Raw genomic sequence first — 27,793 nt, forward strand, 5'->3', positions numbered from 1 at the left:
GCATGTGCATGTGCATGTGCATGTGCAGGAGAAAGGGGTTGATTAATAATGTACTGTAGATTCAAATGAACTTTCGAAAGCGAGGAGAAACAGGAAGCAAATGTCAGGTCTCACCAACATTCACACCTCTCTCACTACTTATCGTCCCATATTCATGCATACTCTCTACTGTGAAAATAATAGGGCTGTCCCGAATACCATTTTTCGGGCTCCGGATATTCGGTAGTAATCAGCAGTGAATATTCGAATATTCGGTGAGAGATTATTATTATTTTTTTAATAAATTTTTTATTTATTTTTTTTGTTCATAACACGCTCCGAATCCGAGACACCTGACAACACGCTGTTAAGCAGAAGCGCAGAAAGAGCATACTATTACGATTTATATTTATTTATTGTCTCAGTACTCGCATACATTAAAACTAAATGTGTCCTCTGCATTTAACCCAGCCGCAGCGCCCGGGGACCAAATCTGGTTCCAAATTCCGTCTATAACGTTTTACAACCTGAAGATACAAAACACATATTTCTGTTATAACAACAATACTTTTAATAACATAGCCGTAACAATAGGCCTAACAGTGTAATACTTGTTACCGATACAGTAAACAGTATTTAAATAAATGAAGAACGAAAAATAAATGAACGAACTGTATGCCAATAATTACCTTAGCCCCAGATGTTCCCACATTGCTCCTATTATTTTCACTATTTGGATAAAATTGAAAAACTAATATAAAAAAACAATTCGGTTGCTTGCTTGCAACTATTTTCCAAGCAAAGTAAGTGCACGATTTTATCATGTGTAACGTTACTGTTTAAACGGTGGATAAAGCAGCTTCATCATGGCAACTTGCAACCCAGTCTCACGGCATTTCGTGTTCACCAACACGATTTTTAATCTATTGATTCGTGTTCACTAACACGATTTGCCCCTTTTTTTCGTGTTGCACAGCACGATTTTAAAAGCAATGTATTTCTACTGCCTGCAGCACGTCTTTTTCTCCGGTCGGGTCGAGGAAGACCGGAAGCTGTGTGGTTCATAAAAACATGTTCTATACTCAATATCAAGCCACAGTTATTGCTTTTATTTGAAATCGTATAATTTCGGACTTTTGTTGCCGTCTGTGAGGAAAATAAATGGGGCTCAGAGCCTCAGAATACGGAAATCTGTATTTTAAAATATTTTTTTCCTTCTAATTCGATATTCTTTTCAAAATAACACACTGTTATTTACTCACCAATAACACACAATTATCCTTGCTTTTATTTATTCGTTTAATTCCATAATCTCGGGCTTTTTTGGCATCCGTCAGAAACTGAATTTCAAAATAAAAATAACCGGAAACAGACGTAGGGACATTTCGAGCATCATTGCGATTGTCAACATTTCTGAGTTTAGGATGGCCGAAGACACTACACTACCCATAATCCCCAGCTATCGTTTAGGACTACAGTCCCCGTAAGGTTACGCAGGGTGTCAAACAGCTGTGTGAAATGGAACGAAACCACGCCAGACTATCCAAAACTGGAATCGAATGCCCCCCCAGAACTACACATGCTGGCTGGCTATTGTGTTTCGCAAAATGTTCTATGGGACGTCTCTACTGAACGTTTTCGTTTTTCCCACAATTAGAAGTTGCCAGTATTAAACACATTGGTGTTATCAAATGTAAAACATATAATTAATAAATGGGTGAAAATCGCTTGTGTCCATAATGCACAGCATTAATACCCACATGACAGCTCATTGTTACTTTGTAATTCTACTCCACTACAATTCAGAGGTTAACCCGGTATTTTTACTCCACTGCATTTATTTGAGTTACTTTGCAGATTCTGATTAATTATGTGAAATATAAACAACCCTTAAATCAGACTTTAGTTACACCTGAGTAAAATTCAGGTAAGGTGATTGTCAATTGCCAACAATCAGGAGAGATATTTGATAGTTGGTGCTTGAGAAGACTAAACATGTATCTGCAATTGACATGAATGGAAACGAGTAATAAAGTATATTCATTACTCGTTATTCTCTACTAATAGTTAATTAAAGACTGTATATTATGGCTATTTTGCACATCCCTTTCAAGATTTTTAAAGGTGTATTGACATATCATATACACAACTACGGTGTAGTTATGCAATGAATGAAACACTTGGGTCACAGGTTCCTCAACAGTGCATTACAAGACATCTATCAATATGTGTGTACCTCCACCATTAAACTGTCATATTCTGCACATTTCTTATTCTATCTACATACATAAGAGTATAATTCATATGTATAATATCAGTTAAAATAAGTGCTTCAACATAGTTAACATTGCAGGAAAGCAATATATTAGACGTTAAGTACTTTGTCAGGCTTAATATTTATCTGTAGATAGATACCCCCAACGTTTTTTTCTTAATCGGTTATTTAATGTTTAAATAAAGGTTAATTCGTTTTTCTGTTTTGCACCTCCTCATATTAATATCTTTGTACATTCTGCACTAAACTGTTTTATTGTAGAGATCACTTATAGTATCTTCTTGATTTTTTATATTCTATATTTATACTTTCCCCCTATGAAAGTATGTACTCTTAATATTTTTTTAATCAAATAAAACACAATAATTCAATAACGTGCTTTAACCACTAGGCGGTGCACACAAGGTACACACAGCCATAATAACTTTGTATTATTAGTGTAGGACACTTTTGTTTTCGTACAACATCTGAAAATGTGTAGTTTTATGCATGCTTTCACATAATTTTACAGCATATTGCTATACTATTTCAGACTCAGTATTTACATTCTTACATTCAAAGAAAATCAGTAATATCTTTAAAAACTACAGTCCTTTTATATCAGCTGTGCACCGTGGAGCCTACACACGGCGGCGTGCGTTGCCGCTTCAACGCTTCTGCCCATTCACTTTGAATGGGGTGACGTCACGATTCGCCGAACTGCATTGTGGGAGCAAAGCGTAGCTTCTCTCGCGGTGCTCGCTGCAAAAGTAGAGCAATGTTCTACTTTTGCGGCAGCCAATCAAATCCCGCGTATGCAAATCTGACATTACAAGCACTAGCCAATCAAACCGCGTGTATGTTGGGAGAGCCAGACCGCAGTTATTTCCCATATGTCAAAAAATGGAGGAGAAAATGATCGTGGCGGTACTATATGACCAGTCCCTCTTTACATACAGGGATACAAACCGGAGGAGCCAGGCATGGGGGGAGGTGGCAGAGACAGTGGGTGAAACTGGTAGGTGTTCGCCTATTTGGGGAGTTTATATCCAGTGTACTTCGTTTGAATGGACAGCTAGCAAGCATAGACAGTATATTTAGCCAGCATGGATGTAGCATGAATGCTTTGCTTTGTATGTCCGGGGCGGGACATTCATGTGATTGGTTGTTGGTCGCGTTGTTCGTAAAAAAACCCCAAGCTTCAGACACGCCCACTGCCAAGCGGTAACTCACGCCGCCGTGTGTAGGGGCCGTTATGGTGTAAATATAACCTATCTGTGAATTAGATCAAATGTAAAAGTCAGCCGAATTAGTGTTGATACTGCAAGGAGATGTATTGTGTGAAGAGAAATTGAAGATGTTGTTTAATTGTTGAATATATTTATGATCCACGTCAAGTATTCAGTTTCGGCTGCATTTTCTCAGTTTTTCCAAAGGTCTTCTCATCAGGGCTCTATAAATAAAGAACTACGGCAGATCTGTAATATACAATGCAGCCGAACCGTGTATTACAATGCCGTTATGTGATGACTTTCAAAGAGAAAAGCAAGAGCGCTCGGAATCAAGTATTATTTTTAAATGTTTTCCGGATTTCATATCATATAAACACACAATCCCAGCATGCATTGCGGCTAAAACATCCAATAAGCGAGCTTAAAACCATAGCTGAGGATCTTGGGTAATCGCTCGAAATGCCTACGTCTGTTTCCGGTTATTTTTATTTTGAAATTCAGTTCCTGACGGACGCCAAAAAAGCCCGAGATTATGGAATTAAACCAATAAATAAAAGCAAGGATAATTGTGTGTTATTGGTGAGTAAATAACAGTGTGTTATTTTTGAAAAGAATAACAGATTAGAAGGAAAAAAAGATTTAAAAAATACAGATTTCAGTATCCTGAGGCTCTGAGCCCCATTTATTTTCCTCACAGATGGCAACAAAAGTCCGAAATTATACGATTTCAAATAAAAGCAATAACTGTGGCTTGATATTGAGTAAGAACATGTTTTTATGAACCACACAGCTTCCGGTCTCCCTCGACCCGACCAGAGAAAAAGACGTGCTGCAGGTGTCAGTACCAGATATGTTCGGGCTACCAGATATGTTCGGGTGTATTTCCGTCGCGTCCGTCATCCGTCATATTCGTCATATTTTACGGCAACTCAAGAGGGCCATCACGGTCAAATTCCGAACATTTAAACATAGCCGACACTTCATTCTTTACTTTGTCCGTTATTATATGTAGAAGATTATACTTTTTCTCCGTCATGTTGTTTCCTTATCAACAACTTCAAACAGGCATAGGCTACACTTCATTCTTTACTTTGTCCGTTATTATATGTAGAAGATATTAATTTTTCCTCCGTCATGTTGTTTCCATAGCAACAACTTCAAACAATAACAACTAACCGCTAGCCGCAAAGCTAGCTTCACAGCCACTGCTCCGTTTTCGGAGACTTTGCAGACGTTTTTCACAAACATTTTCACACGCTAGGAGTACTTCCACTAGCTTCGTCTTGATCTGTAGATGTGATTTGATGTGTCGTGTGTCCCCCAACTCCTCTCCAAAGTTCAGATATATCATAAAATACTCAGGGGAGTTTCCTGAATTGTCATGCCCAAAGCCAAGCACTAAGCCCTGGGTAAATTAAGAGGCTGATCTCGGGCACTTTTGTCCACTTTCCCTGGTGGTCGAAACTCAAGCCAGACATCCCTGGAATCGTCTCAGAGAGTAGATGATCAGTGGGGCCTTGTTTTTACTGAATGATGTGTTTTTTTATGATGAATTCAAATATGGGCTTATTTTTAGGATTTTCGGAGACTTTGCACACGTTTTCACAAACATTTTCACGCTAGGAGTATGGGAGTACTTCCATTCGCTTCGCCTTGATCTGTAGATGTGATTTGATGTGTCGTGTGTCTCCCAACTCCTCTCCAAAGTTCAGATACTATATAAAAATACTAAAAGGTAAATACAACATTAAACATAATGACAAAATAACAACCTGAAATATATGTATTCTATCTACACATTTCGTAATTATCTAATCTAGTGGCTTGATAAAAGTGTTGGCTAAAGTAACGCAGAATATATATATTTTTTCAATTGTAAATAATTAGAAACATTATTTATGTGCACAAGTACATGGGACCACACCATAGCACCCCACACATAACAAGCTGTCCCGAATTCCTCCGGCTGCAGTTCCGCAGACGGCCGGTGTGTGGCAGCAGAGCGCTGGGAGCAGAGGGAGGTGAGTATATGACGGATATGACGGAAGACGGATGCGACGGAAATACACCCGAACATATCTGGTAGCCCGAACATATCTGGTACTGACACAGGCAGTAGAAATACATTGCTTTTAAAATCGTGCTGTGCAACACGAAAAAAAGGGGCAAATCCTGTTGGTGAACACGAATCAATAGATTAAAAATCGTGTTGGTGAACACGAAATGCCGTGAGACTGGGTTGCAACTTGACAACAGCTAAGCTAAGCTAGGCTAGTACTTACAGCATCCGGTGACTTTTCAGAGTTGTTGTGCCACCGTGGTAGGACAGTTTCTTGTCGCATATTTGGCACACTGCCTTCTTCTTACCGTTGTCCAATTTAAAATGGTCCCACACAGCTGAAGTCTTCGGCATTTTGTGTTCAGGTGTGTGAAACGAGGTGAAGCGAGGTGAAGCGTGACTGTGAGTGAACGCGATGTCAGGAGCACAGGCTGAGATTGTATATATTTCCGCATATTAACAGTGCAATTCAAAAGTATAAATATAGTATAAGAATATGGCAATTCGCCTTTATTGATAGCATACATTTAGGGGGGAACAAATATTTTTTTGAAAAAAAATAAAAAAACGAATATCCGAATAATGAAATTGAAACCCGAATAGTTGGCTAACGAACGAATATTCGAATAGTCGAATATTTGGGTACAGCCCTAGAAAATAAAGATAAAATAGTTTGCTTCTGATTTCTCACGTTTGAAGTACTACAAACTGTGCAGAAAAAAAGGGAGGGTGACAATTTATTTTCTTGCTCTGCAAACCAAATGAGTAAAATGTGTAATGATCATGAGCACGAGTGAAATTCTTTTAAAATTCAGACATACTAATAATAATAATATAAAAGACAGATATCTCAGCAGTTTGGCTGTTATCATTAAACATGAGTTATAACTTTCAATGACTTCTTTCTCTGTTTCGCTTGTAGTCAGATGCATTAGTATGCAAGCCATTGAGTGCTAAATGGTTTTGTATTATGAATTTCCCCGGCGCTGGATATCTTTATCTGCTTGTGTGTAAGTGTTTATCCCTGCTGAGAACAGGATGCCAAATGAAAGCAATATGCTGGAGATCCTGCATGGTGTTATTATCTGTCAGGTATCATTGCTTTGACGCTGGCAACTTTTCGACCAAGAAAATCGATTGTTCAGCTGTCCTTGTGAACTTCACAAAGGACTGCAGCAAAAAAACTTTAAAAAAAATCACCTGTCGGATTAAATCATTCAATTTTAAATCTTGAAATTTCCGTGACGTGAATAGATTAGGTAAGGCAAGAAATCAGGTAGTCGACTGTTGCTGGTTGTCAATACTTCAGGAATACATGGGAAAGTAACCGTATCCTTCATGTTGAATTTTGAGGGAGCCAAATGCATAGTTTTGTATCTGCTGTAAACAGTGTGATTGACAACCTGACCGTGAAACAGAAGCTGTGACAGAGTGTGTCTTTCACATTTGGATTTAAATTCAGAACTGACAACAGTAGGTTATGGATTTGTTCGGCCCCTCTACCGTCAAATGTATTCTCGGCAGTGAGTAAGATCTAACATCTCACGACTCGGGGAGAAAAACCCTCCGACATCTTTGACATACTACTCAGTCCCCGCTGTGTTGGATTGACGATGCCACACTATGACATGGAGAGCAAACGTATTCTTGCCAGTCAGCTGGATAGCAACAGACAAGTGATTGCACTGTTGATGGGGGTAATTCTGCACAGATAGGGGGTGGATGGAGGAGGGGGGGCTACGATGAATAACAGAATACAAATGCTGTGTGATTGTTAAATACTATATGACAGCACTGTCTTCCCTATGAAACTCAGCAAAGAACGATGCCATTCTGACTGAAGCTGAAGGATTTATTAGTTGAAAGACAGCATCAGTTAAAGAGATGTACTTGAAAACGTGACCTTCAATCTCTTTTCTATTCGTGGCTTTTGTGTTCACTTCAATGTTTATTTAGTTTAATCAAATAATGTTTTGATTTATTTTCTCTTTTTTCGCTTCATTCAACAACTATTTTATTATTGCAAGTTTTAGTGTTATCTCATGTATTTACCAATGTTTAAATGTCCTCATGTATTGCAGCTCTAAAAGCATGTATCCAAAAATGTCAAACTATTTATTTAATAGGAGAATAATTCAATGGAGTTGTTTAGGAATCCTGTGGTTTTCTTTTCCTTTTCAGTACAAAGAAGAAGATTGAAAAGAAGAACAGTCCAAAAGTAAGAGTATTTCAATAAATACAATAAAAAAGGTTGTCTGTGAATTGGTGAGGGACAAAATGTTATTTGGCCGAGTGGATATCCATCTGTTTGGTAGACATTCAAGTTCTTGTGATGTAAACCCATTTTCAAATCTGATTTCTAAAGTAAATAAAGAAACCATAAAATACTTGTAACCCTTGTGTGGTGTTTTGTTACTCAGCCAGTGTGCGTGGGCCTGGTGTACCCGCTGCCTTTGATCAGTTGTGTTAAGGACCCAAACTGGCGAAGCTTTATTTATTGTGTCTTGTCCCAAATGTGCAGCTTGGATAGAGTGTGAAAAAAATAAAGATTGGTTCCCGCAAGACAAAATGCGGAAATCTTCCTAATCTCAGCTCAAGTCCTTTCATCACTTTTCTTTTCCCTGGTGTTGCCTTCCCTCTGACTGTTGGATATGAACTCTTACTGAGTGAATTTATGATGCCACAACAGTTATTTCCTCCACGACGCCCTCTTCATCTCAACTCTTCTCAAAGCATCAATCCAGTCTTCTGTCAACAGAGAGCAGCTCAGATTATCTAACTGCCATGTTACAAAGAGCCAGAGTTAAACTAGGTAAAAGAGGAGCAAACGATAGAAAACAGGAAAACAGCCATGACCGAATAAACAAACTAATTGAAAGAAGTAGAGAAAATAGCTGTCCTTGTAACGTTAGTAAATGACATCGATTCTGCAGGCCTCAGCAGCTGCCTCTGACGTCTTAGCTCTTATTTAAAACTAACACACTCTTTGAGGGATGGATTTAGGATACCTGAAACCAGGAGGTCACATAGAGAGGAAGTGGAAAGGGAGAGATACTGCACTAAAAACCTAGTTTCTCCCAGGGGAAAACACTGGCTCACAGGGAAGATAAAAGATAAAAAAAGAACAGGTACTGCAGCAGGAATAACAGTTACCATAGTAATCGTGTTGGACAGATGGCTGTGGTCTAACCATTATTATGAAAAGAGAGTCAGGATTTGTGACACAAGGAGGACCTCTGGTGGTAACCCAGTAACTAACAGGACAAGATGATCCCCTCGGACTAACGGAGACTGGGTTCAGTGTTTCAGTGGATTGGATTTAAGGATCTCCAAAGATCAACTGGACTCTCACCTTGCATTGCCCCTCTCATAGGTTAGGAATAAAGCTGCTGTTGCAAAGGTGCGTTGAAGAGGAAATGTATGGATGTCACCTGAATTCAATAATATTACTGTTTTGTAATGTTGTGACAATACTGAGCCAATTTCTATCAATTCCAAAATACCTAGTAATCTAACATTTATATTTCTGATTTCAGAAGCCTGCCTAGTTTCACTTTTATTCAATTATACTGTGTCTTAAAACAATATGCTAATCATAAATACAATTTGCTGAATTATGAATTATTCTATAACGCACACTGAACCAATTAGCGCTTTATAATTTAATAATAATAATCTGCTTAGGTTGCAAACCTCAGTGATGGAAAATTACTCATGAGCCAAAAAAAATTAAGTCTTAAATAAACTCCATGTGACAAATACATGACAAATTGATAGGACAAAAAAAAGAGGCTGACTTTGTGTTCTGTTCTGTTCCTTTGACCTTTATCAAAACTGCAGCTGAGTGGTAGTTTCCTGAGGGTTTGTCATATATTCAAAGGTTTAAATAAGCTCTTTCGATTCACACAACTGGTTAAATGAGGATTTAAAATATGGGATATCTACTGTACCACTTGCACTTAAAGTACCCAGCTTTTTGGCTCATTAAAAGTCTAAATACATTATTATCTTCTAGTTCTCGAAACATTAGTCCATGATTAGACCTGTAAACCTGTCTGCAGAGCTAATCCACTCAGCTGCCTTGGGCTTGCCCAGCAACAGGCAAAGCTCAAGAAGTTCCACCAACACTTATAAAAAGTTGATGGGCCTTGAAGGCAGCTTAAGCCCTGGCACGCACACAGAGGGAGAGGATAAACCATAGGGATAAACATATAAGCCGGGGGATCCATTCAGGGCTTTTGATCAAAGTGGGAAATACGAAAACAGAAACACATTTGAATTCAAGAATTGCAACATAAGGGAAAAAAATCAACTGTTAGTTGTTTAGTATATTTGGCAAGATACTCAACACACAGCAGCTACATTAGAGTTGACCAGTTTGAGTGTTTTAATTGGAAATGTGAATAACCTTCTCTTTCTCAACCACACTAAGCTAAGGAACAAAGATAACTGACTCTCAATATGACAGTTTTTACACATTTATTTTGACATCAATGTACACATCTGCAATGCCTTTAAGGCCTTAACTATAGGTATCCTGCATGTTATATTGTTTGTATGGTATGGCAAAACAATTACAGAGACTTTAACTATATACAAACTGTCCAACTATTACTTAACCTGTATACAATTAGTATGTACTGCTGGGCTAAAAGAGTTGCAGGGACGAAAAGCATGACTCAGTGGTGCATTCAGGGACCCTCCTTGAACGAGGTAGGAGGATGTTCTGTAACAAATATCTGAGGCCACACACTTCATTTCACTGAAGCTCAGGCTTAATAGGAGAATCAAACGTAAAAACTAAGACAACAAGGATACAAGCAAACTGTCCTTAGTTTCTATAACTTTGAACGCATTTTGTAAAAACACTCATTGATTTTGGAATACAGTTTTACGAAACAAAATATAGTGCTTAATACTTTTATAGACTCAAGATAAATCAATCCAGTTTTCTATGTCTTCTTTCTTTTCACAACAGCACAACCAAATGATCAGATTTGTGTGTTTTAAGCATTTTTAGACCACATACAGTTGAGGCCTAAATTATTAGCCCCCCAGGAGTTATGGAACATTTTCCTAAAATTCTTCCCAATGTTTTCAGCATTGATACAACTTGATATAATCAAACATTCACCAGTGCTATTTAGTAGCTTTTGGTATATTTTGGAACATAAAACAAGTTTTTAGGCTTGCTTTATATCAAATATAGCGAAAAATGGGTTGGTCAAAAAATATTAGTCCCCAGGCCATTAATGGCACATTTCCACTGCAACGGGGTAGCCCCGTTTAAGCGTCCCTAAGCGTCCTCGCTCAGTCCTCTGGCTGCCTCGCTGGCCGTCCGAGGCCGTGGCGCATTTCCATTACAGTTTAGGACCTGGGGTAGCAACGCAGTGTAGGCGGGGTGATCGGCTTCACATTTCGAGTTGTTCCGTCGAGTTCCCGCTGGATTTTATCATCCCCAATGAGATGTAGGAACGTCGTCACCTCCTCGGTCGACCACGGTGTGCTTTTCTTCGACGTTGCCATTTTTGTAGCTCCTCCGTTTACAAAAATGCTGTGTATAAAAATGCTGCAAGCTTGCTTCTAAATATATGCGCCGCTAGGGATGATCTCGCGCGCGATCTTGTGACGATTCTCTCTCTGACCAATCAGCAGTCGAGAGTGTTGACGTCACTAGTTCAGCCCTGGCCCTGGCCTGATAGAACCACGATTTTATGGGGCCGGAAAAAGAGGGAAAAAGTACCCGCTAGCCGGTGCTACGCTATATGGAAAGGCCACCAAAAACTGGCCTGGCCGCTTGAGGACGATTAAGGACGCTTAAACGGGGCTACCCGCTGCAGTGGAAATGCGCCATAATAGTCAATAGTGTACCCTTTCTGAGCCACAACTGACAACAACCTATTAGAGTAGTTCTTTACTAGGTTGGCACAGGTCTCTTGAGGGATTTTGGCCCATTCTTCCATTGCAAATTGTTCCAGCTGGTCCAAATTGCATGGTTTCCAAGCATGGACATTCACTTTGAGCACCCGCAAGATTCTCAATAGGATTCAGATCTGGGCGGTCCACTCCAGCACCTTGGTTTTGGTGTCCTTTAGGAACTGTTGGACCAATTTTGATGTGTGCTTTGGGTCATTGACTTGTTGGAAGACCTAAGCGAAGACTAAGAGCAGATTTTTTCATATTATCCCTCAAAATGTCAACATAAATTTAATTGTTCATGATGCCTTGCACCCGAACAAGGCACCCTGTGCCTGAGGCTGCAAAACAGCCCCACGGCATGATGTGTTCTTAGGGTTGAAGGCCTCTCCCTTTCTTCGCCAAACATGAGCAACATCCATGTGCCCAAACAGTTCCAGTTTAGTTTCATCAGATTAAAGCACAGACTTACAAAACTCATCTTTACCTTTCAAATGTTCACGGGCAAACCTCAGTCTGGCTCTGATGTGCCACTCTTTGAGTAAAGGGGTTCTTCTGGGACGATGGTCCTGAAGCCCACCACGATGAAGAGCCCTCACAACTGTGTTCCTTGAAACATCAACTCCAGAAGAGGCCAGGTCAGCAACAATCATCTTGGCAGATGTCCGGGGATTCTTGCTCACATCTCTGACTATTTTCCTCTCCAGAGTCCTTGAAATCTTGCGCTTTCGACCACGCCTAGGTTTGTTTCTTACAGAATGTGTCTCCTTGTACTTCGCAATGATGCAACGCACAGCAGTTCTAGACACTGTGAAGAGCTTGGAAATAGCAGTATAGCCTTCCCCCTTATCATGAGCCTCCACTATCTTCTTTCTGAGCTCAAGACTGATTTCCTTTGTCTTTGGCATGGTGAGTAGGAGTAGTAGTATAGTCTCCCTCAATAAGGTATTCAAGTGCCTGTTTCTTGGAGTCCTTTTATGCTGATTGAATGCTCAGGTTTGGCTTGAAAGCTGATTGATTGATTAGGTGTGTTTTGAAAGCAAAAATTCACATGGGAGCTAATATTTTTGACCAACCCATTTTGCACTATATTTGATATAAAGCAAGCCTAAAAACTTATTTTATTTTCCAAAATGTACCAAAAGCTACTAAATAGCACTGGTGAATGTTTGATTATATCAAGTTGTATCAATGCTGGAAACTGTATTTATTTATTGTTCTTCCCTTAAGTTTCCCCGTGCTTTTACCGCTGCTCTGGCTGCTGTGCCTCCTTTTCGTTGATGCTCTTCCTGAAGGTCTCACTCTCATCCTCTTCTTCACGCTCTGCCAAGTCAAAGGATAAGTCACTGTCTGATTGCTTGTCTTCACTTTTCTCATCGCTGGAACCTGTTTTCCTAGAAGTTACAGTCTTAGAGTTTCAACGTTTGCCTGCAGAATTTCTCTCAGACCTTCCTTTAGGTCTTCCTGTATTTCTCCTTCTTTTTTGCACAGTCTTCATTTATCTTCTTCTGTATCTTCTTCTCTTTCCACATGTCAAACCTAGAGTCGTGCCTCTCTCATTTCTACTGTCGTCAGCATCACCAGTGGCGCTGACTGTTTTTTTTAACTTACAATTCTTCCGCCCAGGCCAGAGCTTGACTAGTGGTAACTCTGCAAATGACTCTTCAAGCTCACGTTGTGATTGAAGCTTTTGTCACATTGCAGACACTTAAAAGGCCTCTCTCCTGTGTGCAGACGCATGTGGGACTTCAGGTGTCCCGCCTGGTTGAAGCTGCGTTCGCACTCTGAACATTTATGCGGTTTCAATCCTGTGTGCACAATAGAGTGTCTCCGAAGATGACGTGCACTCCTAAATTCATTCCCACAAATTTCACATTTGGGCTTCTTTAATGTTCTGTGTTTTGCCAAGTGGTACAAGCGTCTTTTATAGGTGGAAAATGTCTCTGGACAGTGAGGACATTTATAGGGATCTGTGCTATCTTCATGGGTCTGCTGATGTTTTAGTTTGTCCAGCTTTGTTTTGAAGGCAACGTGGCAGTATTTACACAGATGGTCATACGTTTCATCGTGGATTCTGCTGTGAGATTTCAGAGACAGCTCATTAACACATCTTTTGCCACATATATTGCAGGAATAGGGCTTTATTTTGTGCTCACATGTGTGAGACTTCAGAAAAAAACGTCCACACTCTGTGCAGAGCCCTTTGTTATACAAATCTTGTTCCTCTCCGCTTTCTCTTTCCTCTTCAGACTCCTTTGTGAGCTTTTCAGTGAAATCGTCAGTTGGTTCCCATTCGAAATCTGAACTCACCCCACCTTCATCCCCTTGCTCTCCTTCATCCGACGGATCACTTTCTTCATCACTGAACGTAACAATCTCAGAGCGAACTGTGCTGCTGGGGTTGCCATCAGTAGACATTTTCTGTGAACAATACAACGACAAGAATGACAACCTGGAATAGGAAAAGTGTCACAGTCTATACAGCCCAGGATATTATAGACAAATGACCAAGAAGGCGGCAGTCACCTTAATGATTTAGTATTCAAATACAGTATATATATGAGTCAGCCCATGTGCAAACAGTTCAGGCCGTAATAGACTGCCAGTTTAGGAAAACGCTCTGCAGATACTACAGATAAGAGGGATGATGTGACACTATATATTATGCATTTATTTCTTATCACTCCTTTCATAATGAGCCCTGACAGTAGACAGCCACTGTGAGCACAGCTGTTCTGTTCGGCTATGAATATGCTTAGTGCTCAGATTTGTAGTTGTATCCATGATGCTATAGGTAAGGCTACGGTAGAAGGATTATACTACTCTTAACTGCTATTTACATTAGCCAATAAACATTATTCAGGCATTTTGATTTGACCCTTCAGAGCTTCTACTAGATGCAACAGATCTATTAATACACCACAGAACTTCAGGAAAGCAGTAACTTCAGCAAGAATAAGCCCTGCATTTACTTAGTGTTACACAAGTAATACTGTAAACTAGTTATTAGCATAACAACCAGAGCATAGTGGCAGTCTACTAAATAATACATCATTATTTTAATCAGTCTTTCTCTCAAGATCACAAAGAATGCAAAGCAAAAACGCAAAAACATATTCTTGTCCTTCTAGGGCTTTAGGATGGAGTAGGTTAGGAGGTCATTATTTACAGTCAGTGTGGATATGTTGTGTGATTATAATCCTACCTGATGGGTCTCTGGCGTTACGTCTATATCTTCTGTTAGGGGTTGATCTTCAGCTGTGGGCACGCTGGCATTGACTTGGCTTTTCCACTGGTGTCTGTAGTCACACTGAACACACTGTTGGTTCAAGATGATGAGCTCGCCATAGGTGACCTTCTCCATCTGAAGTTTGCATCCACATGACGGGCACTTACGGCGGAACAACTGGAAGAGGCAGCGTTCATTCACAACATGCTTTGCTTTTATCTGCAGAGGAGCAGCTCTGAAAGGAAAAGAAAACAATTGTTAAATGTAATGCAAACTGAAAAAAAATCCACAAACCGTTGAGAACGTTTAACTCACTCCTGATTGTTCAGATCCACATTCTTAACTTTGAGTTGTATCTGGGGGTATCCAGAAGAGACAGCATTCAAAGCAGCAGGTGGATTTAAAGTTGAATCATTAAGGTCACCACACTGAGGAGCAGCACCTTGGTTATCCACAGGCTTCTACACAAATGACAAAAGTAAAGGATTGTAGTTGAACAAATATTTGTACAATAAAGGCAGGTCCCTACCTTGCTTAATGGTAAAGTTTGCCCCTGGTGTTCTCAGCAAAATCACAGGCCAAGCATTCATTCCATTCCTAACAAGCAGCACACTAGGACTTTAAACATTTGTTTCAGAACACCTGAGAGCACCATGAATATGTGTGTACTAACTGGACAAAATGTATACTAAACAACATCATGGTTAATGGCTACATTAGCCTGTAGATGTGGGCAGTGGGATGACAGAATTGCACAGACTGGGCAGCAGTAACACAGTAAGTGCTCATTACACTGTGTGTAACCTCAACAGCACTGTGGGGATGAGGCAATGTGCCATTAAGCACCTGTCAGAGTACAAGCAGCCTTTAAACCGGGCTGTGCCCCACGTTAAGTGAATTAGCACACTCATTTAAGAATGTTAAACAATGTGGACGTGATTTACTTGACAGTGGACAGCAAATCTGTTTTAAATGAAAGATGTTGATTGGCACATTTCACTGTGGGCGTCATGAAGCATGTTGAGTGTTTATGACGTGAATGCAAAAAGGACTTAGTTACATTAGTTATTCAATTTAATAGGTCTCAGATATTAATTCTTAACTGATTTTATCGGGAAAAGATGTATGGATTTACTCAGTTTAAACGGCATACACACAATTAATTGAACAATTGATCTAGCATATTATACTAAAGGAAAACATGCAAAACTCCCAAAGGTATGTATATGATTATTAGATTAACATTCCGCATATATCCAGCTTTATTAGAATGTCGTGACTTTATTAGACACTCTAAAAAAAAGATGTTCCACTTGTCAAACTAGACTCACCACCACATAGTGTGGGCTCTCCAGCAGCTCTTCTGGCTCTGCCTTGACCCTCACTGAGGGGACAGCACTGGGCTTCAGCTGGACCGTGTCTGCCGCCGTACTCAGGTGCTCAAACCAGTCATCAGTAAAGTGTTCTTTACATATGGTGATGTCAGTCCAGCACGATTCTTTAAGTTGTTGCTTGTTTGCTTCAAAAATAAACTGAACCCACTCCAGCCTCCTGTCCGGATCCTCGGGTAACTTGAAGCGTTGCGCATGGCGACTCAAAGAACAACATCCGAGGACGGAGCACATGCTGGGGTTAGACCTTTAAATATACAGTCTATGGGTTAGATCTGCCCTCCGGATTTAAAAGTGCCGGACAGTTTAATGTTTACAATTTACGAGGACTTTACTGACTTCCACTGCTTACAGTTAGTTGCAAGCTAGCAGTTGGACATTTAGCTAGTGGCTGTGGTAACGGAAGGGGCGGGGTTGTATGGCTGGGGCAGCTTGGTTTGCTATAAGGCGTATCCCGGCTGCGTCTATCGTTTTTCCAACCCAGTTTAGATTTAACCCAACCACGGCCACTTCCGCATTACGCAGGGATCGACGTAGCTCTACGCGATTGCGTCATAGACTTCATCTTCGGCAATTATAGCGGTCGCGGTAAAGCAGGATATTGAATAGTTGTTTTTTGTCTTTCCAAAGGATTTGTTGACTGAAAGTAAACGATCCTGTAATCAAAGCCATATCGAAGAGTCCTGAGATTGTATTACTGGTGTTTTATCATCTATAAATAGCCTGTGTGTATTCTCAAATGTCGTTTTCAGGACAAACAAAAGACGTTTTAAATATCTTATCAGAATAGCCTGTGTAGGCTTTATGTTCGATCATATCAACCTGTAGTATTTGTCCAGTATTGTAGGCCTACTATAATGCTGCATTTATTTCGAGTCATTGGGTAACATGATATTTCAATTAATAATTTTAATTTTTTTTAAAAACAGCAGAATGTTCATGAAAATATTCATTTAAATTAGGAAAACCACTAAAATCTTATGAAGATAGGTGTTTCTACCCTACTTGTCTCGTGTAGTTCGTAAAGCAGTATTAATTTGGAGTCAGTGGATCACTTATCATGGAATCTGTTATATATACATAAATTAGATGTTTTAATGTGTAAACATTGATATTCTCATAACAATATTCATTAAAATATAGAATTAACTAGTGAGTTTGTCCTATTTGTCCAGTTTAGTGTCATAATGCTGCATTGATTTGGTAGATATTGAAACAAATTCAAGAACAAATTACACCAAACCAATGCAGAATTATAAAGCATTTCCAATAAAAATATGAGATTAACTTTAAATAACAACATTGTGAAATATTTCACATTTAGAACCAAAAAGAAAACCAACAAGCACTGTGCATAAGCAGTTTAATTTGTACTCAGTCTCTATACACAACAGTGAACAGGATTCATGTATGTGTGTTGCATTAAAGTCATTGAGTCTTAACATTTAAAAACAATGAAGTTTGAAAAGAGAAATTGTGCTCAAGATTGGTTCAAATATACAACATTAAACAGCACACTTTTGTATGGCACCCTAAACAGATTTTGCCATAAGGAATACTCAACTCAATAACCTTTTTTTGTAATGTTAGGTTTCTTCACTTCAATCATTTCCTGGTCTCCCCTTTGCTTCACTAATATGTTATTGTTCTGGCTGCTGTGCCATTTTTTTCAAAATCAGAGTCAATGTTTGGACTCAACAATCAGTCTTTGTTGAGTCAAAGGACGTGTTGCTTTCTGTTGGCTCATCTTCACTTTCTTTTTCACTGCAGCGCCTTCTCTTCGCTGGCCTTGCATTAGTCCCTGCTTCATTTCTCTTTGGCCTTCCTACGGGTCTACCTGTGCTCTTCTTTTTACGTTTTGGCTTAACTGTTCTCCTCTTCTGCACCTCCTCTTCTTCATCATCATGTTCTTCCATATTGTTGTCTAACCCAGAGACGGTGTCTCTCTTGTTTCCATACTTCTGACCATCACCAGGGTTGCTTACAGTTTTTATTCTTTTACCCTTCTTCGGTTTAGGTCCTGAGCTGGATGAGTGGTAACGCTGGACATGACTCTTCAGGCTCACATTGTGATTAAAACTTTGCTCACAATGCTGGCATTTAAAAGGCCTCTCCCCTGTGTGAAGACGCATATGGGATTGCAGGTGGCTTGCCTGGCTGAAGTCACGTTGGCACACTGAACACTTATAGCGCTTCACTCCTGTGTGCACAGCTAAGTGCCTCTGAAGAGCATTGGACTCGGCAAAGTCAAGATTGCAGATGTGACATTTTAAAACGCGGTGAACTCTCAGGTGGGATCTGCGTGCGTTATTTGTGGTAAATGTCTCTGAACAGTCAGGACATTTGTAGGGTTTTCGTTCAGTTATGTGGATCTGCTCGTGAGTGATTTTGTCCACTTTTGTTTTGAATGTAACATTGCAGTATTTGCATGGATGTTCATAGTTTTCATCGTGGATTCGGTTGTGAGCGTTTAGTGCGACCTCACTAACACATCTCCTGCCACAAGTATTGCAAGCATAGGGTCTTGTTTTGTGTTTACATGTGTGAGACTTCTGTTTATTAAAAAACGTGCCACACTCGGTGCAGAGCTGACTGTGTTTGAGGGCAAGTGGAGGACAAACCCCGTCCATTTCCTCTTCAGATTCGGTTTCCCCTTCAGATTCTCCATGAAGCTCGTTCAGCAGTAAAAGTTCCTCCTCTGGAACCCAATCCTGGTCTGAGTCACTTTCATCATCTGACTCCTCTGATTCCTCCATGGGATCACTCTCCTCAGTGCTCTTAAAAGTTTTAAGGACAAGAATGAGTATGAGTAAAAGTGAACATGTTCAGTACAGGATTAATATTACAGCCAGACAAAAAAAGAGTTGGTTCATTCATTTATCATTCAGTCTTTGAGATATCAAATAATAGTACAAAACTAGTTCTACTCACAACTGTTCAAAGCAACCGAAGGTCCAAAACCCAAGGATATTCAGTTTACAGTTTTATATGACAGGTAGAATCATCAAAACCTCCCATTGAGAAGTTCAAGCATCTTTTCACTGCTTGATCAATTACTCGGATTTACAATATGGTCCTAAAATCCACACTGACTGTTGTATAAATGTATGTCAATTGACCGATTGTTTAAGCTCTACCTATTTAGGCTACAATAGTCAACACAAAAATCCACTGCGTAAAATTCCAATAATAAAAAACATAATTGTGAAAGTATTGGAGTGTATCTTGCATATTCATTTAATTTAAAAAAAGTTGGAATGCACAAATCTATTAAAAAAGGAGACTTAACTCTTAGCAGAGTGTTTGGATATGTTTTAGTTTGTCTGACAATTGAAGTCCTACCTGTTGGGTCTCTGAAGTTGCATCTACTTCAGCTGTGGGGACACTGGCATTGACTTGGCTTTTCCACTGGTTCCTGTACTCACACTGAAGGCACTCTTGGTTCACAACGATGAGCACCCCATAGATGACCTTCTCTGTCTTTACTTTAGAGCCACATGACGGGCACTTGTGGCTGAACAACTGGAGGAGACATTTTTCATTCACAACGTACCTCCCTTTCATCTGCAGAAGTGCAGCTCTGAGGAATCAGTGAATCAAAAATATGAGATACAACATTAGAAAGTCTCATCTAGTTTTATCAAAGTAAACTGTAAAGAAGGATTCACTTACTTTTTCCTAATCATATCAATGTTCACAATGTTGTGTAGCATTTGCCCATAATCAGATATCTCTGAAGCATAACTTGGTGCTGGGTTTTCTTGGTCATCTGCAGATTAAATGTAACCTTCACCATTATAAACATGACAAAAATACATTTGAATTAATACCAATTGTATTGTTAAACCTTACCCCTTGAAGTTAGTTCTGATTCTTCAGGATAGTAAGATGGACGATCACATGTTCTTAGTTCTTCAGGCTTCTACACAAAGTAACACACAGGGTTACACACAGGTAATACATGTGTCATCACATGGCAGTATGGCAGGTCACTGAACATTTCTGCCGTCCCCTAACAAAATTTGGCAAGTGGTAGTTGCTAATGTAATTCACTGTCTCCAACAAAGACATGACAAATGCTCAATATACAACATCAACAGTCATAGGGGTTATTACAATGATTTGAGACATGTCAATACAAACATTTAACAATGAAAAGTGAGTGAATCATTTGGATACAATGTACTCTACATGTTGCATTTAGCCCACACACATTAATATAACCCTGGTTGGTGGTTAGTGTGTCATCACTTTAATCGATAAAATAATGAACAAACCAAATTGCTCTTCTTGACAATTATATGTGCACACTGTGGTTCTGGCCACATGATAGATATACATGATTTATGTATTAATTGAGAAATGAATGACAATGTAAAAACCTTTTAAAAAACCTGTGTAATGATCAACTCTGTGCTCACTAGTGAGGATATCCCAATCTACCCAGCCAGATGTGGTATTAAAACAAACACACCAAAAACGAAATGCAGTGTCAATAGCTATGGTAAAAAGTAATATGGCATTTCGTTGATGTGCTGTTAAATAGGAATGAGTAACTTGTGTATCTATTATAAATACAGACTCACCACATATTGTGGGCTCCCCAGAAGTACCTCTGGTTCTGACTTGACACCATGCTTGGCACACACTGATGGGACGGCACTGGACCTGAGCTGGGCCGTGCCAGGCAGGGGTTCAAAACAGTCTCCATTAAAGTGTTCATTGCAAATGGTGATTTTAGTCCAGCACGATTCCTTAAGTCGCTGTTCATTGGCTTCCAGGATGAACTGAACCCACTGCAGCCTCCTCTCCGGATCCTCCGGTATCTTAAACCGTCTGGCACCACGACGCCATGAATCACATCCGAGGACGGAGCACATCCTGGAGGTAAAGGATCTCTTCCAGTTTGAATGTGGCGGGTTAATGTAATGTGTACAGGGAGTGCAAGACTCGCAAGGTCCCAAACAGTAAAAAGCTAAGGGCTAGCTGGTGGTTTCGCGGTTTATGGCTAGAAAGGATCCGCCTTGTGTAAAGATCTCGCGAGAGTTTGCAAGTCACGTGGCTGAATGTTTACGTTTGGCAGGCAGCCTTTCAGTTATGATCGTTAACATCAGTGGGCCACAGCAAATTATGGTGAGAAGCTAAACTATCTATTAATTATGTCAATTACAGGGAGTGTGATTGTTGAAATAGGGTGTTAGCGGTCTTGCTGTTCAAAGAAGAATGACAGATTCCTATACCGGATCTCCTCTCTGGTAAACAAAAACACCCTGAAAACTCTGGCAGGAGCACTCATTCAAGGGTACTATGACTATGCTTGCACGTCATGGTACCATAGCACCTCCAAGGCGCTAAAAATAAAACTTCAAACATCACAAAATAAACTGGTCAGACTACTGCTTGACCTTTCATCTAGAACCCACCTCACCTCTGCCCACTTTGACAACCTAGGATGGCTTAGAGTAGACGACAGAGTACAGCTACTTGCAATGGGCCTGGTCTACAAGATCCACTACACCTCTATGGTACCCATGTACATGTCAAAATTCTTCCCAAAGGTCAAGGAATACCATGATCATAACACCAGAGGGAGCTCCACAAATCATGTGAAACCCAGATTTGGCACAAAAAAGGGGGAATACACGTTTCGCAATTATGCCACATCAAGGTGGAACGCTCTTCCCACAACTGTAAAGGAAAGTAAAACTATACTTACCTTCAAAACCTCTCTTAAAGAGCACCTTCGGGGGAGAGCATTGCAAAACTGGCCCCGGTAATGGTACAAATCTCAACCTGTCGTTCAATGGACAGCTTCCCCCCCCCCCCATCATCTATGTATATACTCGCATTTTAAACTCTGTTACTAATTGTATATCTGTAGACTTGGTATGTCTTAAATGTCCGGTTAGGATGTATTAGAACGAAATCTAAAATGAAAATTGTAAATAAGCAATCTGTAGGCCTATGTAAAAAACCACCTGTATGTAAATTGTAAATAAGCCATCTGTATGCCATCTGTATGTCAAATATGTCTTATATGTCTTAAATAATATGATGAATTGGAAATGGGGGACCCTGATGTAAACTAGACGAAAGTCTTTCTCTGGTCTGCATCCCCTTAACAATTGTATGTTTTGAGCTGTACTGTACTGTACCCAATATACAAGCTGTTAATAAACTTTTCAATCAATCAATCAATCAATCAATCACAACACTGTAGATCACCAACACTATGGTTTATTTTTTATTCACAGGCAAGTCAACGTTGTCGCAGTAAAAGTCCCAAGATAGCTCCTGGTGCAATAAAATGTTCCCTTTCAGTGTTTCTGATGTTTATCTATTAATATTGCTGCTGCATTAATGTGTATGTTGCATGTTACTGCTGTAGATGTGTTTCCGAGCCGCTCCGATTACAACGAGAGTTACAACGAGAACGTGACGTCATATTTACACAAGACGGATCCTTTCCGGCTGGGTTGGCTCTTATCCATGGGTGGGCCGGGTTGAATAGCGGGGGTTGGCTTGGTTTGGGTCAAGGCGTATCCCGGCTTGTTGGAATCATGGTTGGAATCCCATGTTGGAATCAAGGGAATTACCATACACATCCTTGGCCCACTGTGTGTGTGTGTGTGTGTGTGTGTGTGTGTGTGTGTGTGTGTGTGTGTGTGTGTGTGTGTGTGTGTGTGTGTGTGTGTGTGTGTGTGTGTGTGTGTGTGTGTGTGTGTGTGTGGTGGTGTGTGTGTGTGTGTGTGTGTGCCTACTAAGAATACGTGTGTGTGGTTAAAAAAAATGACTAGGGAACTCAGGGGGTGTAGGTCTATCTGGATAGCACCGTAGGCCTACTAGAAGTTTCGGTTTCCACACAGACTAATGGACAACATACAGGTCTGTCAAGTTTCCAGCAGGTGGCGCTGATTAAAAGGTTTTGTATCAATACGTTAATTGTTGCCAGTCAGCAGTTACTATGGTACTATGGTGATACTGCATTGGCTTTTTAAAGTCACCTGGATTTCAAATAACTACATACGCAGTTTTAACTCACAATGTCCTACTCTGTTTAAATACACCCCCTGAGTTCCCTAGTCATACATTCCAAAAAGGTGACCTAGCTCTGTACTGTAAAGCAGTTAACAGATTCAATCCCCCCAAGTCAAGAAACATATGTTTTCCATGAGGTGGAGCATACTGTATGCCTGCATGCCTCATGTTTTGTGTCTCAGAGGAACTGTAAATATTAATAATCCTCAAGAGTCATGTTTTGCTGAAGGTTAAAGATGGGGTAGGTAATTTTGGAGAAACCAGCTCGAGTGAGCTAGAATTTGAAAATACACAGCCGGAGAAAATCTGCCACTTCCTTACAGAGCCCCTCCTCCAACACACACATGGCCAGTGAGGGCACGAGATAAGTTTGTGCACAGATGGAAGGCTGACAGGCAGGTAGGCCATCCAGTTATTTTAGCCGGGCCGGCTAAAATGATTGGTCGTGCTTTTTACGGCTTTTTACAGTACTACGGCTTCCACAGATGACATTTTTTGTATGGATCTTCATTGCTATCGGGATGTTAAGAGCATTCCATGTAATATAACAAAAAGTGTATCTCGAGCCTGTTTCTCAAACTTATTTACCCCACCTTTAATTTCAACATATACAAATGTGTTTAGAATCCTAAAATGTATAGGCCTACATAGGAGTGTGAAGAGCCCCATTTTTAAACTCCACTGAAATTATTTTTAACTTTTAAAAAGCATGTTTTTGTTGAGCGGCTGTAACCTTAATTAAGCACTCCTGCTTACTTTTCAATCAGTATATATCTTGGCCTGATGTTACATCTTATTATATTGACTTTTCACTGACGTGTGGTTAAAATATGTACTCAGAGTCAGGTTTCTGGGTTACAACCATAGACCGTATATATTGGACCCAGGCAACTACCGCCCTGTTTCTATACTTACCTCCATCTCGAAAGTCATGGAAAAAATAGTATATGAACAGGTCGAAAAGTACCTCGCGGAAAATAAACTAATCTATGAATTTCAATCTGGTTTTAGAACATCCCACTCCACTGACACATGCCTTCTTTATTTGAGCGACCACATCAAACAAGAGGTGGACGAGGGCAAATGCTGCGGCATGGTGATGCTGGACCTACAAAAGGCTTTCGACACTGTCAATCACCCCATTCTGATTGACAAGCTAAAAGCAATTGGTTTTGATAAACTATCGGTGAGCTGGATGCAATCCTACCTGGAGGGGAGAGAACAGATGGTGGAGGTAAACGGTACTCTGTCCCCCCCCCCTCCCAGTGAGCTGTGGTGTTCCACAAGGAAGCATATTAGGTCCGTTACTGTTCCTAATTTATGTAAATGACATGTCATCAGCATGTGACTGCAACTTGTTCCTGTTCGCGGACGACTCAGCCCTGCTGGTCTCTGACAGGAACAGATTGCAGGTTGAAAAAACCCTCAGCTCCGAGCTCGGCAGAATCTGCACCTGGTTCGCCGATAATAAATGATCATTACACCTGGGTAAAACAGAGTCCATTCTCTTCGGTTCGAAACATAATCTCAGCAAATCCGACGACTTCTCAGTTGCAGTGGGTGACATTATTGTCACAAGTAAGAAGGAAATTACATACCTAGGATCTATTCTTGAGGCAAACCTCTCCTGTGACAAAATGGCATCCAATGTAATAAAAAAAAAGTCAATCAAAGAACTAGATTCCTATACCGGATCTCCTCTCTGGTAAACAAAAACACCCTGAAAACTCTGGCAGGAGCACTCATTCAAGGGTACTATGACTATGCTTGCACGTCATGGTACCATAGCACCTCCAAGGCGCTAAAAATAAAACTTCAAATATCGCAAAATAAACTGGTCAGACTACTGCTTGACCTTTCATCTAGAACCCACCTCACCTCTGCCCACTTTGACAACCTAGGATGGCTTAGAGTAGACGACAGAGTACTACTTGCAATGGGCCTGGTCTACAAGATCCACTACACCTCTATGGTACCCATGTACATGTCAAAATTCTTCCCAAAGGTCAAGGAATACCATGATCATAACACCAGAGGGAGCTCCACAAATCATGTGAAACCCAGATTTGGCACAAAAAAGGGGGAATACACGTTTCGCAATTATGCCACATCAAGGTGGAACGCTCTTCCCACAACTGTAAAGGAAGTAAAACTATACTTACCTTCAAAACCTCTCTTAAAGAGCACCTTCGGGGGAGAGCATTGCAAAACTGGCCCCGGTAATGGTACAAATCTCAACCTGTCGTTCAATGGACAGCTTCCCCCCCTCCATCTATGTATATACTCGCATTTTAGACTCTGTTACTAATTGTATATCTGTAGACTTGGTATGTCATAAATGTCCGGTTAGGATGTATTAGAACGAAATCTAAAATGAAAATTGTAAATAAGCAATCTGTATGTAAAAAACCACCTGTATGTAAATGGTAAATAAGCCATCTGTATGCCATCTGTATGTCAAATATGTCTTATATGTCTTAAATGATATGATGAATTGGAAATGGGGGACCCTGATGTAAACATTACATTACATTACATTACATTTAGCTGACGCTTTTGTCCAAAGCGACTTACAATAAGTACATTCGACCAGGAAGACACAACCTTAAACAAGACGAAAGTCTTTCTCTGGTCTGCATCCCCTTAACCATTGTATGTTTTGAGCTGTACTGTACTGTACCCAATATACAAGCTGTTAATAAATGTTTCAATCAATCAATCAATATAAATTGACGTAGGGTCCGTGACGTCACCCATAGGATTCTGCAGAGTTGCCGTGAAGCCCTTAGTAGGCGGAGTCGGCCACTAACGGCTCGACAGTGACGTCAGAGTTCAACTCCCGCCTGCTCCAAATAAGGGCAAAGAGGCGGAGCCGAGGCGGGACCTCCTGCCACCGAGCTGGAAGTTCCAGAGCTAGCTGAAGCTACCAAGCTAAGCTAACATGCTCCCCATCTGCACACTGCCGTGGCATTTTACGTTTCTAAGGTAAGCGGACGTGAAACTATTCAGCAAAACTATAAATAATAATCTAAGTTATTGAGTTTTTAGCATAATACTTCAGAATCTTAAAATCCCTTAACGTTTGTATGCAACACTGGAATCAAGCAAATATGAATATGTTTGCATGACATTAGTTATTTATATTTTGATATCATTTAATTATACGTTTAATACATTTAAGTCAAGCTAAGGTACATGTGATGGTAGCTAATTAGTGCTCTTACCTGTGAGGCCTCCTCCAAACAGCATAATAACCAGACTGTATCATTAAAACTAAGTACCAGTTCTAGATCCTTGACTTTAGACAAACAATTCAAAAGACAAAATGTATTTAAAGACCAATCTTTATTTGAATGTGCCTCTTAACCTGAGATATTAGTTATACAGTAATAGTATTGACAATCTAAAAAAAACTGAGCAACTCAACAGTCAACTTTATATTTCTTATTGTCTAAAGCATTTATTATTTTCATTTTCCCCCTCTCATATTCATTGTGGACGGATTGAGACAGCGTGGTGTCCAGAGAGCTGCAGAGACTTCAGGGAGAAACCTCCGTGGACGTCCTGTCTGTTGGTTTGGAGAGGACTGAGGGTCTTTCCTCAGCGAGGAGGACCAGGCCTGATGGAGGAGCCCATGCTGGGCAAAGCTGATACCAACTGCACAGGCCTAGTCTGTCACGTTATTTGACTAAATGTGTTTACTTATACATTTAATAGGTTTACACCTTCTGTCCATATGTGCTTTTTATTTAAAACATGTTTGATTAACTTTTGGTTCACATTTCAATAAATTGCATTTGTATTTGCACTCCTTTCGTCCATTATTCTTACTGAAAATGTTAGATTACACATTCACATCTGACTGACGATTGGCCCCATTTATTTGTGACGTTGCAAACTCTGTGGTACAAGGCACAAGTGATGTGAAGCTCATAAAGTGAGGCAAATAGAAATAATCAGCTGATGGAGTGTAGATGTGTAAATAGATGCATTCGATCAGCTGACTGTGTTTTCACAATAAAAGTAGTTTCTTAGTGAATGTCCTGTACTGGTCTTAAAATCTCATAACATCAGCTTTTAATGTTCCTCTTGGATGTTCTTCTTGACCCTCAGAGAAGGAGAAAATGTCGTGTCTTTCAGGCATGTCCTTTCCTAACAAAAATGACAGGAAACATAAAACATATTATTGCATAACAAGTGTGTTATTTATGAAAGTGGTGTGTTTGTGTGTTTAGGGGCTGTAGATATAATTATTTTGTAATTCTAATGTTTTTTTATTTATTTTAACAGTGAGCTACAAAGACAATCAGATTATGAATGAACAGTATGAAGTTCATCAACATTGAAATATATGTTATTATCAAAATAATATTTAACTGTTATCAAAACGTAGTGCAACTGTAGAAGCTTGCTCTGTTGTCTCACTGAAAGAATAACTTTCACCACGTTTTTTACGGACAATATTGAGAGATAAATAGTAGCAGTTCTCACTATGTGTTAAATATCTTTGCCTTCAATACGTTAAATTATAAAGCTGACGAAGTCATATTGCTAAATATCTAAAATGTAACTTTTTGCATGGAAAAAACCCTCAACTTAAACTGATGTGTAGGTGATTTAGTATTTAGTATTGTTTAATGGAATGTATATCAGTGTCACATTTCCCTGGGTGAAATTCCCGGGGTGGCGTTGTCG

The 27,793-nt window shown here is 39.9% G+C and overlaps 2 protein-coding genes across 3 annotated transcripts; both read right to left on the reverse strand.

Annotated features, from left to right (window-relative positions):
- Positions 1-11,259: 11,259 nt before the first annotated feature.
- Positions 11,260-16,465, reverse strand: LOC117558331 (myoneurin-like). The gene is made up of 4 exons (XM_034234435.1): positions 16,001-16,465; positions 14,985-15,130; positions 14,646-14,904; positions 11,260-13,861 (listed from the first exon to the last, which is right to left on the reverse strand). Exons 1-4 carry the CDS (start codon positions 16,292-16,294, stop codon positions 13,079-13,081), a joined length of 1,482 nt encoding a protein of 493 aa, XP_034090326.1. The 5' UTR covers positions 16,295-16,465; the 3' UTR covers positions 11,260-13,078.
- Positions 16,466-17,406: 941 nt separating this feature from the next.
- Positions 17,407-21,073, reverse strand: LOC117558330 (zinc finger protein 271-like). 2 transcript variants are annotated; one of them, XM_034234434.1, is made up of 5 exons: positions 20,674-21,073; positions 19,913-19,982; positions 19,733-19,829; positions 19,403-19,640; positions 17,407-18,837 (listed from the first exon to the last, which is right to left on the reverse strand). In XM_034234434.1, the coding sequence occupies exons 1-5, from the start codon at positions 20,938-20,940 to the stop codon at positions 17,755-17,757; spliced, it is 1,755 nt and encodes a 584-aa protein (XP_034090325.1). In that variant the 5' UTR covers positions 20,941-21,073; the 3' UTR covers positions 17,407-17,754. The 2 variants fall into 2 exon arrangements, with proteins under 2 accessions (XP_034090325.1, XP_034090324.1); XM_034234433.1 differs by having other exon boundaries at positions 20,647-21,073.
- Between the last annotated feature and the right edge of the window lie 6,720 nt (positions 21,074-27,793).

This window comes from Gymnodraco acuticeps, unplaced genomic scaffold (assembly GCF_902827175.1).
Source record: "Gymnodraco acuticeps unplaced genomic scaffold, fGymAcu1.1, whole genome shotgun sequence".
NCBI lineage: Eukaryota > Metazoa > Chordata > Actinopteri > Perciformes > Bathydraconidae > Gymnodraco > Gymnodraco acuticeps.

Excerpts from the sequence above, each read along its gene's own strand:
- LOC117558331 (XM_034234435.1), bottom strand. The coding sequence starts at position 16,294 with ATGTGCTCCGTCCTCGGATGTTGTTCTTTGAGTCGCCATGCGCAACGC. Across the intron at positions 14,905-14,984 it reads GTGGATCTGAACAATCAGGA|AGCTGCTCCTCTGCAGATAA; the intron begins GTGAGTTAAACG and ends TTTTCCTTTCAG. Across the intron at positions 13,862-14,645 it reads TAACGCCAGAGACCCATCAG|AAAATGTCTACTGATGGCAA; the intron begins GTAGGATTATAA and ends TATTGTTCACAG.
- LOC117558330 (XM_034234433.1), bottom strand. The coding sequence starts at position 20,940 with ATGTGCTCCGTCCTCGGATGTGATTCATGGCGTCGTGGTGCCAGACGG. Across the intron at positions 19,983-20,646 it reads TGGGGAGCCCACAATATGTG|AAGCCTGAAGAACTAAGAAC; the intron begins GTGAGTCTGTAT and ends TACTTTGTGTAG. Across the intron at positions 19,641-19,732 it reads ATTGATATGATTAGGAAAAA|AGCTGCACTTCTGCAGATGA; the intron begins GTAAGTGAATCC and ends CTGATTCCTCAG.